This window comes from Helicoverpa zea, chromosome 16, assembly GCF_022581195.2.
Source record: "Helicoverpa zea isolate HzStark_Cry1AcR chromosome 16, ilHelZeax1.1, whole genome shotgun sequence".
In the NCBI taxonomy this organism is placed as follows: domain Eukaryota; kingdom Metazoa; phylum Arthropoda; class Insecta; order Lepidoptera; family Noctuidae; genus Helicoverpa; species Helicoverpa zea.
In genome coordinates, this window is record NC_061467.1 from 7,374,203 (window position 1) to 7,385,078 (window position 10,876).

Consider the following 10,876-nt stretch of genomic DNA (forward strand, 5'->3'; position numbering starts at 1 on the left):
CTATTATGTTTGTAGGTCTGACCTATTTGGTATTTTTTTGTGATGCTAATAATCTAATATTTACGGTCTGGCAACACACATCGTTAGTGACAGTGACAACAAGTGAGTGTCAGTTACTCAGCTGTCACTGTCAGTTACGACTGAATGCGTCGATCAGTCAGGAAACGAGCCTCTGTTCTTTGTTTACGAACAAATTAAATAATTCTCTAATAAAAAAATCCTATCGTTGTGAGTCATACTTCGAGTGCAGTGTTATAGATTTTAAAAGTTACTTCCTAACTTATTCTATTGTTTGTTGATATCGAGTTCAATGACAAAGGTTCAATCTATGTGATCATTTTAATACGGAATGGTGTTGTTATTGTAATCTGAATATTAGAATGTCATCGTCAGCAGAAGAAAGTCCGATAATAAACTCGGATATCGAAAATGATGTTACAAGTAGTCGTCGGAACTTGGTGGAGGCAGAACAAGGTAAAGTTTTGTCATGAGTTTTGGATCAGCTGAAAACAAAAGCAGAAATTATAAAGGTCAATTCTAACAAAGTTCTATTAAACAACACGCGCAAATACGCACTTTGATGTCTACATTGAGTTTAGATGCAGTTAATAACTCAATGCAAGATGTGATTGACTGCTGTGGGTTTTAAATAAAAATTATTGTAGAAGTATTAACATATATGTAATAAATTACTTTTAGTGGAAGAAACAACAGGATGGATCAAATGTCGGACTGTCCTTGGCATTATGGGGTTTCTGGGCTTTGCCAGTGTTTATGCCATGAGAGTAAACCTCTCTGTGGCCATAGTGGCTATGGTTAATTCAACAACACCTACGCCCACAAACTCTTCAACAGATGTGGATGTTTGTCCGGCTAGTCCAGTCAGCAACAGTTCTGTGCCACAGGTAAACTTATTTAAAACTTTTTGGATGCCCAACCATAGATTTAAGTAAGTAAAAAGTACCTGAACATAGCAATGGAGGTTTATTCCACACTATTATTACTAAGTATGTGTAATAACACACTATTTAATATATATTGTGTTAGATAGGTCTAGTTTTGTTTTGAACTACATTCATAAACAAATCTTAGCAATAACATAGCATTGATATGAAGCTGTTTTTGATCTCAATATAGGTATGTGATTCAAAACATTGATTGAAATGATACCAGTGTTTTAATTGAAAACTAGTTACTTTTCTTGTACTTATTTTGGAATAATACATCTTTTGTTAATACAGAGAGCCTTTAAAGACTGAGTCATGTATTCAATACTGTTGAGTTTAAGTTAATATAGTCTAGACATGTGACTTCTTTTGTTTTAGAGGCCGGGCGACTTCAACTGGACTGTTGAGCAACAGAGTATAGTTTTAGGCTCATTTTTCTATGGATATGTACTAACACAGGTAAAGGAATACTTATATTTGTATGTATAAATGAATCTTAATGATACACATAATTTGTAATTTGATTGTAACACTCATTACAAAGATAAGAATCTTTGAAATCAATTTGTGATGATAATGAATGGTAACTAAGTGTACCCACGAACATGTAATAGTATTTACCTAGTACCTACACAATGTATAAGTAATTTAATAAAATACCAGACAGATGTGTATAAGTATTATGAGATTAGATAAAAAAATGTTTGGAATGGAAAACTTTCAAACAATTTCAGTCCAAACAAAGCACTAATGAGTATTTAATTTTTAGGTACCAGGAGGAAGAATAGCAGAAATGTATGGAGGGAAACTCGTTTATGGTTTAGGAATATTTTTCACAGCAGTATTTACAATTCTTAGTCCAATTGCGGCATACACAGACATTAAATTCTTCATTGCTGTGCGAGCACTGGCTGGTTTGGCAGAAGGTGTAACTTACCCAGCCATGCATGCCATGTTAGCTAGATGGATCCCACCGCTAGAGAGATCAAAGTTTGCAGCTTATGTTTATGCTGGTATGTACCACCAATTAGTTTCTTGATTATTTTAATTGTAAAAGTACTTTCGTGTTCTATTTACGAATTAGTGCATGATAATTTGTTTACTCTGATTAGTATCAATGTCATTAACTTTTCAACAAAACATTAGCGAAATTAGTATATTTTAATTCCAGTGATATGGCATCCTCAATTCTGTACTGAATTAATAAATAGGCATGTTTATCTGATTGAGGATAATAAATGAAATGGTCAGAATACTTTTTACCTAAGTTCACCATATGATACAATGCTGCTGCAAGATTAATTTAGTATGATCTCAATAACTTCTTAACTGACCTCAGCTATTATTATTTATCTAAACAGAAATACGACTCTTGTATTTTTCAGGTTCGAACATAGGCACAGTAATCACCCTACCTATATCAGGATGGCTCTGTACTCTAGAATTTGGTGGCGGCTGGCCACTCTGTTTTTACATATTTGGTGGTATTGGCGTTGTATGGTTCATATTCTGGCTACTGCTAGTCTTTGATACGCCTCAAAGACACCCTAGAATCTGTCCCAAAGAGATTGAATATATTGTACGGAGTATTGGCCCTCAGGTGAGATTTTTTCAGTTTAAATATTAAAACATACTTTATAGAATTATCTAATTAATATGGATTTTTTGGATGATTAACTGAGAATAAGTACTTCCAGGAATAATCTTAATATAAACATAAAAAATTGAGTTCAAGGATATGTGTTATCAGACCAGATGATAATTTGAATACTGTTTTGAGGAGACATTTAGATTTATGCACTAAACTTTTAATAAGTTTTAAATATTATTAAATTTAAAACATTGATCATAATAACTGTAAATAAATGAGTGTTCAATAAAAATGAATTACGAATTAGTGTAACGATTCGCGCACAGTTATCACAATGTGGGACAAGCGTGAGTCACGGCTCGACCTCACAGATGTTTTGATGCGTTTCATATACAGTTTACACATAATATAGTTACGATATTAAATAACGCATTGTCTAATTACGTGAAAATTGTATTACATATCTTTTTACCCAGTAAACATATTAAAAGTATCAAAGCGTTGCGCTTACGCAGGTTTATTTGTATGTGCATAATTATACTTATCCCACCCATGTTATCGCCATCACAGAAGTCAGGCTTATTCGTTTTTGGGTGCATTCAAAATAATGTAAAAGCAGTCTAATAAGGGTTGCATAATAGTAGAAAACTTTCATTAATTAAAACGAATAGTTTTCTGTTGTCAGTGCATATTAACGGCGTCAAATATTTTAATTAAAGTATGCCAACTACCATAGCTCGAGCACGTACCGTACTGCTCACATTACGCTAGTTTTCTCTTCGAGCAGTGGTATTTACGTAGACATCACTACTATGTATTAGATAAGGCAAACACAGGTGTGTTTTCATTACATTTTGCTAGTTTATAATACAGTTGTCTGTTTTTGTAACTATCTATGTATCTGACCCGCTTTGGTAAACATCATGTTTTTGGTAAACACTCAATTACTATGGGATACTATACTTAATGATCACATTTACATGCATCATGCATATTGTTTATGTATTGTAAGCAACGTTATGCCGTACCTAGATTGTTATTAGAAAAATCTTTGTTTGTCTAACTTGAATCTTTCAAGGAAAATGATAAGTAAATAGCACTGAACGTCATTTATTTTTGCTGCAATGCGAACGAAACTAATTTATTGTCCATTCATGCCGTTATTTTGCATGGAACTATGTCATTGAACTTCTCTTCAATATCGGCGATTGGCACAATATTACATGCCAACTTGGTAAGATCCAATCGATCGCAAGGAGATTATAAAAAGTCTACAATATTCTACTACAATATTCGTCTTTCGGTTGGACAGTTCAAGTTATATAGCATAGGTAACCCTTGAAATATTATACAAAGAACTTTGATGCTGTAAAATATAATTTTTACTTCGCTAATGATTCCTACAATCATACGACAATATCTGAAAAGACGACCTCGACACGTTCCACGACTTGAGAAATTCGTCCGCTTACTCAATTATTATTTATATTTTTAGCAAGAAGAAAAGCCAGCGATGTCAATCCCGTGGCTGAAGTTCTTAACATGCGTGCCTCTATGGGCCATTCTCATCGCCCAATGTGGCCAGGCGTGGGTATTCTACACACAGTTCACAGAACTACCATCGTACATGAACAATATTTTGCATTTCGATATTGTAGCTGTAAGTAATCATTTACTATTACAGTAGGTAAAGAAAAAATTTAAACACAATTTAAAAATAAACTTAGACAAGAACGTCGACCCTATGGTAAGATGTTCAATCGAATTTGCAAACTTTTTGGGTGATTCGAAATTGGAAGTAGCCATTATATTTGAGAGTTATAAAAGTGGCCAGTAAGATAATCTATTTTATCAGCTCTAGCAACTTAGCGACCTCTTTTCAAGATTTTTTGTTCGTTTTACTGACAAAAAAGGTTTATTATAATCGAAGCTGTATTATATGAACATTGTTTTTCAGAATTCAAGACTGAGTGCACTCCCGTACTTAACGGCATGGTTGGGCGGTATCGTGCTATGTATATTTGCTGACTGGACCTTAGCCAAAGGGTGGATTTCCAGGCTTAATAGTATGAAGCTTTGGAATACTGTGTGTAAGTAATTACCACTTAGTTTAGTATAATTTCTTAACTGGAAATAGCAGTATTTTTTTTATCGGTTACTTGCGTATATGTATATCTAAGTTTTTTAGACCAAAACTTCATTACGCATTAGTAATATAATAAAGGACTGGTTTTGGTCATCCAAAGTCGAAAGCTAGAATGCTAGATCAAGTACTTTGAGTTCATAGTGTCATTCATTATCTAGTGTCAATATTACTAAGGCACTTAGAAACAATCCACGTAGTCATACCAATGAATAGTTCCTCGATTTCACCCGCATCCCAAGGGAATTGCTTAACAAATAAGTATCCCGATAACAACCAAGATGCTCTTTTGTTACAAATTCCGGACTATAGGGGTCTTGGTCAGTACTTTATAATCCGACAAATTCGATCGCCCGACGTAAAACGTTTGTCGGATTACTGGGGTCCACTGTACAAGGTTTAAGTTCTCACATTGTATATGTGCCATTTCATTCAATGTGATGACCTATTGTGTAATGTTACAGCGGCGTTCATCCCAGCATTTGGTCTGCTGGGCATAGCTTGGGCGGGGTGCGACAGGATTGCTGTCATCTTGCTGCTGTGCTTCGCCTCGGCTTTCGGTGGCGCCGCTTATGCTGGTGAGTTATTCATTTTACGAAAAACTATTTATAACAATCTCGAAGAGCTCGTGGCTAAGTCAAAGCCGCGCGGATCGACCGATTATGAGGTTAGGCAAAGCTTGCCATGGTCGGTTCATGGATGGATCTTGTCATGACGAGTTGTTTCGTGATTCGAAAGGCACGATGAATTGGTGGGTCCTGGCTGTCATTTGAACATCTTTGGTAGTCGTTACGGGTAGTCAGAAGCGAGAAAGTCTGACAGCCAGTCTAAGCCTAACAAGGGGTATCGGGTCGCCCTGGTAACTGGGTTGTAAAGGTCCACTTTTGCGACCTAACCCGAAAAAAATACATTGTTTTAAAACACATTGGTTATATAATATTTATGGTAGGCTTTGCACATCTAAAGAGAAGTAAGGTCACTACGGCTTGTGCCCTCGTGACCTCGATATCTAGACAGCTGTTTTCCTATCTATTACTTGAGTCAGATCTGCGTAACGGAAGTAAGTAGTTAGGTAGTACGATTAGGTAGAAAATTACTATAGGTCATTTAACTTTGATGGAAAATCTTATGTAGGTGCATGTCACTTCACTTTTTAATAATTACTTTGGGAACTAGTGCTCACTCTCAGATAAAAAAAATAGTCTATGTTTCTTTCTCAGTCTCTCTTTACCTGAATTATTAACAGCCAATTTCTTCATCAAAAGTTAAAGTCAAAGTAAAAGTCAAAGTAATGTCTAAAGTAAAAGTAACGGTCAAATTCAATTTTTCTATTAGTTTTGCTGTCACTTTAGCCTTGAAAAAACCTATTTGACCGTTACTTTTACTTTAGACATTACTTTAACTTTAACTTTTGATGAAGAAACTGACCGTAAGGTTACAATGGGTTACTGAGAAATGGTCGTACAACCTATCAGGAACTTATCTGACAGATAAACTACAACTTTTGGTTCTACAGGTCTCGGAACCTTACCGGTAAATAACTGACACCTTATCGATGCCCAGTGAAACTCAGGCCTTAGTAAGATTTATATACCTATGTACTAATATTTAATATACCATATATTTCAGGTAATCAGATGAACCACATAGATCTGTCGCCTCAGTTCGCGGGTACTATGTACGGTATTACGAACGCGGCGAGCAATATATGTGGCTTCATGGCCCCTTATGTTGTGGGCCATATTATAAAGGCTGAACAGGTAAATACGTTAGATTTAAAGCATTGTAGTTAGTTTTAAAGGTTGTTATATTTATTAATATATATTATAAATATTTTTTTTTTTTCAAAAAACGGAATGTCTGGGTTTTCACTTGATCAATGGCAATAAGCTCTACCCATATCGTTTTATGCGGTTAATGAACCCATCATCATCCTCCTGCCCTTACACCAATTTATTTTCGGTAGGCGCTTTTTTTCTTCGATACTATTCTGTCTGCCGTCATCTCATAACTAACATTCTTTGTAGCCATGTCGAAATTCACACAATCTCTTAATGAGCCCCAGATGTAATAATTTTTTCCGTTATCACCTAATTTGGGATAATACACGTGAGTAGAGAGATAGAGGATTCGAAACTTTTCGACATCATTTATTTATTAGATGCTGTCTTAAACATTTCTTGCAATAAATAACACTTAAGTCTGTCATTAAAATTTCGTTCAACAGCAAACTCTAGGCCAATGGCGTGAGGTGTTCTACTTGGCGGCAGCCATCGATCTCGGCACAAATCTCTTCTATTTATTCTTCGCGAGCACGGAGGAACAGGTAATTTGCTTTCTAAAGTCATTTTAAAATATTATCTTTCCCAGGCATATGTAAGAGTAATTTTACAAAGAGTTGACATTTTTATGACGAAATAACATTACAATTTGGCAACACCGTTACGGTTTCCTACATAAAATAAAAAATAATCTTATTGACATTGTCGATGTACCATTGTACATTTGTCGATGTACCATTGTACATTTGTCGATGTAGAATGGTAGATCGACAATGTCAATAAGATTATTTTTTCAATAAGATTATTTTTATGATTGCTAATGAGCAATCATAAACTTTTTGTAAAATTGTCTAGCTCTGGAAAATAATAATTTCTAATTACAACAATATTGTTTATCAGGATTGGTCGCGGTCCGACAATGACGACATGACGGCTCCGGCGCCCGTCGAGAGCATCCTGTTCCCCGAGTCATAGACAATGTCACAAATACAGATGGCATAAACCAAAACGTTTGGTTCTCAAACTCCTTAGTACGGATACACGTTTGTATTGTTTCTGGTTTATATTAATTTAAAAAGTATCAATGCAGTAACTAACTGTGGTATAATTATTTTTATTTTGAAAAATAATGTCTGCTTTATAAATAACTTGAACAGCAATAACATTAATATTGTTCTTTTTTATGTTTATTCTAAGGTTTTAATGTGTATATCACGGATTAACTCTTAAATTATGTGTGTGATAAGTACTCGTAATAAAAGTCTGTGATAGGTAAGAATGTTGGAAACCGGTCAAATACTATTTGTATTGTTCTTAAGCCGGGCCCGTGGTCTATAATTGTTACTTCCTTCAAAATAAGAGAAAAGGGTAGCTCAATATACCCACTATGGGATATCTAATAGCCAAAACGGGGCTTTCGGAAATATCATAAGAAAGTTTTAATTTGAAATAATGTTAATGAAGTGTTTTTATCAATATGATATGTATAGTAAATGGTACATATTTCAATTTTATATTAACTTACTTGCATATTAAATAACTTAAATGGTGCCTTTGATATACATACCATTCGTTTACCGGCCAAATATCATTCGGGATTTTAAAGATTTATACATATATTTCAATGTTTTATCCGTGTAGCGTATTTTTAAAACCAAAAATGATTTATGTATAGAATTCGGAGAAATAATGTTTTTTTTATTAGTGAAGTAGTTTTAAAGGGGTATACATAAAAACTGTCAATTATTTTGCTTGGGCTGAAAAGTGTCCAAATAATAACGTCATTGTTTTGCTCAAAAATAAAAAAAATAAATTGCATAACTTGATAGATTTGGGAGTAAACTTAAGTTTAGCGTATATTGCGTGTCGAAGTTGTAGCAAATAACTAGCCAATTTATTTATAAAAAACATGGCTGTAGAACAAAGTTCAAATGACGGCCGCGAACTATACAAAAAATTAAATTAATATTTAAAAATTAGCATCCCTCCATACACGTTCCGACTTGCATTAGCTATCATGATTCTTAGAGATTTCTAGATTAGTCACCACATAAGTGGCCAGAATAAATTGATGCTATAGATTTAAATTCGGAATAAATATTTGGTTATTACTGGCCACTGACATTCGAAAAACGATTCTCGATTATTTTTTTTCAACTCGCAAGAGCTTGTGGTCTAAAACAAGAAGGTTGGTTATGGATAGGGCTGCCATCTCGAATTTTGCCAAACCCGGACAAACATTTTAAAAAACCGGACATTTGGCGTAAATCGCATTTTTTCCCCGAACGAGTACGATTTTTTTAAAACAAAGTAACACCTAATTTGTAATCCATTTACTATTAACATACACTTAAATTCAATGAGGTGCTTCCTTACATGAAAAGTGTCCGGGTTTTCGGGACACTTCTTGAAACCCCGCCCGGACGGCCCCCGGACGGCCACCAAACGAGGACAAATCTGGGGAAACCCGGACGGATGGTAGCCCGAGTTAAGGAGAACAAGGTCTGGAACATTGAACAGTTTTAATAATGAGTGGCGCAAATCTTTATTGTTTTTTTTTTGTGCAGATCTTGGAATCCAGTAGCAACCTATCCTAAAATATTCTTGGTTTCAAATGCTGCCATTCGCACGTCACTATACATAGCCAATGCGAGTTGGGATGTGATCACCGGGGCTTTACATACGTACTTCATGCTCTCATGCTTTCTTGTAGTTTTACTTATTCAGAGGAAACTAAACACCGAAACTAACGGGTTATTTAAATAAATGTTCTGTGGTGTTAAACATCGTTATATGCTTGTTATGACAATTTTTCTTTTAAAAATGTTTTTATTTCATCATTCATTAGAATACATATCATGTCCATCCGTATAAGTAGTCATTGAAATAATTTTGCAGATTAAAGATATTTTCTATGCGTAAATAGATGGTTTAGGATATAACCTCACTGGCACGTTTACCTGCCAAAATTATCATACCGTATATAAAATACACGTTAAATTCCTCATATATTCATAACATAATCTTCGCTCATTTCCATTAAATCGTCAATCGAAACACTTGTTCGCACAATTTATTATCATTTAATTATATGTAGATAGGCATGATGTAGCGTAGTGCGTGCCAAAGACGATAAATGTCTTATTTTTGTAAATTATAGCCTTTCTGCATTATTTCTTTCCTGTTATGTCATAATAAATTAAAATAATTACACTTTATCCTTCTGCTCGATTTAAAACGAATAGGCTTTCCATACCTACTTTTAATAATTTCTTCTGAATCAACCAAAAATAACATATGAGTTAATTTTTAAAATATACAATCATTCCAAACATAGCAAGCTTACAAATATGAAATATATTTACTCAATTAATTTAAGTTTCAAAGAGTTCAACTGTAAGCGATCAGCAGTATTCATTATGTGATGACCTTAATACAAATGTAATCATACAACAAATACTTTATTACGATGTTAATTTTATTTTTAACTTAGATATCCTATAATACTTAACATTTTGTGTTATACTTATTCATTTATTCCTAATGTATTTATAAGATTAAGATAATAAACAAATTTTGTTATTTTTATGAATCTCTAGCTTGTCTCATCATGTTTGATTCCCAGTAATGTTTTTCATATCAGTAAAATTCAATATAAAACACACTGAGTTCATTTGCTGTGATTATAAAACATTTAAATGCGAAATGTATATAAAACTAAAATGTATATGATATGATGACGTAGGTACCTATTTTTTTAGCGAAGGCCAATAAATTTTACAAAAAATACTTAACTTTTTTATTATACACTCCCAATATTGAAAATTTGCATGAAATTATAAAAATAAATAACAAATTCAGAATTGAAACCATGTCGAGTGTAGCGTTAGTTTTTTGTCGATCCTAATTGCTTTACATCAACTGCGAGAAAATTATAACTTGCGGGCAGACTCCACTACGAGAGAAAGCGACGATTATTATTATTTCCAGTCCATTACCTTTTTGGGTATAGCGATGTTACAATGTCGAGGAAGAAAAACGGCAGTGGATTGTAAAATAGAATGAGAGCTTTTGATTGTTTTGAGTTTTGGGTTGGGGCGAAATTCACGGGTAATCTGGACACTATCAGCGAGGCGTCTGCCCGTGGCCCTTCGCACGTAATTACAGAGCCAGGAGGCCCGGGCGTCAATACTAATATTTGCTTACGCCCTGAAGTGAGGCCTCGCTCGGGATGTGAGCGTTTATCTTATAACGAGGTGTGGCTCTCGTATAATTATGACAGCCGTCAATTTCCGAATGATTGCTGCAAATACGGCAGGTGCCACATTCTGTTCTGCACGTGATTGTACCTGTCCACAAACTTAGAATTTAAACGACGTTGGTTTTATTTTTAAAATTATAGGTTCCTTGTTCG

General features: G+C 34.3%; 1 protein-coding gene across 1 annotated transcript; it reads left to right on the forward strand.

Annotated features, from left to right (window-relative positions):
* The first annotated feature begins 120 nt into the window (after positions 1-120).
* LOC124637562 (sialin) lies at positions 121-10,251 on the forward strand. Its single transcript, XM_047174128.1, has 11 exons — positions 121-474; positions 700-905; positions 1,326-1,406; positions 1,717-1,960; positions 2,333-2,547; positions 4,034-4,198; positions 4,496-4,628; positions 5,146-5,259; positions 6,311-6,441; positions 6,909-7,007; positions 7,363-10,251. Exons 1-11 carry the CDS (start codon positions 381-383, stop codon positions 7,435-7,437), a joined length of 1,557 nt encoding a protein of 518 aa, XP_047030084.1. The 5' UTR covers positions 121-380; the 3' UTR covers positions 7,438-10,251.
* Positions 10,252-10,876: the final 625 nt, after the last annotated feature.

Bases quoted from the DNA above. Each gene is read 5' to 3' on its own strand.
- LOC124637562 (XM_047174128.1), top strand. From the start codon at position 381: ATGTCATCGTCAGCAGAAGAAAGTCCGATAATAAACTCGGATATCGAA. The intron at 906-1,325 runs GTAAACTTATTT...CTTTTGTTTTAG, and splicing joins GCAACAGTTCTGTGCCACAG to AGGCCGGGCGACTTCAACTG. The intron at 6,442-6,908 runs GTAAATACGTTA...TTCGTTCAACAG, and splicing joins ATATTATAAAGGCTGAACAG to CAAACTCTAGGCCAATGGCG.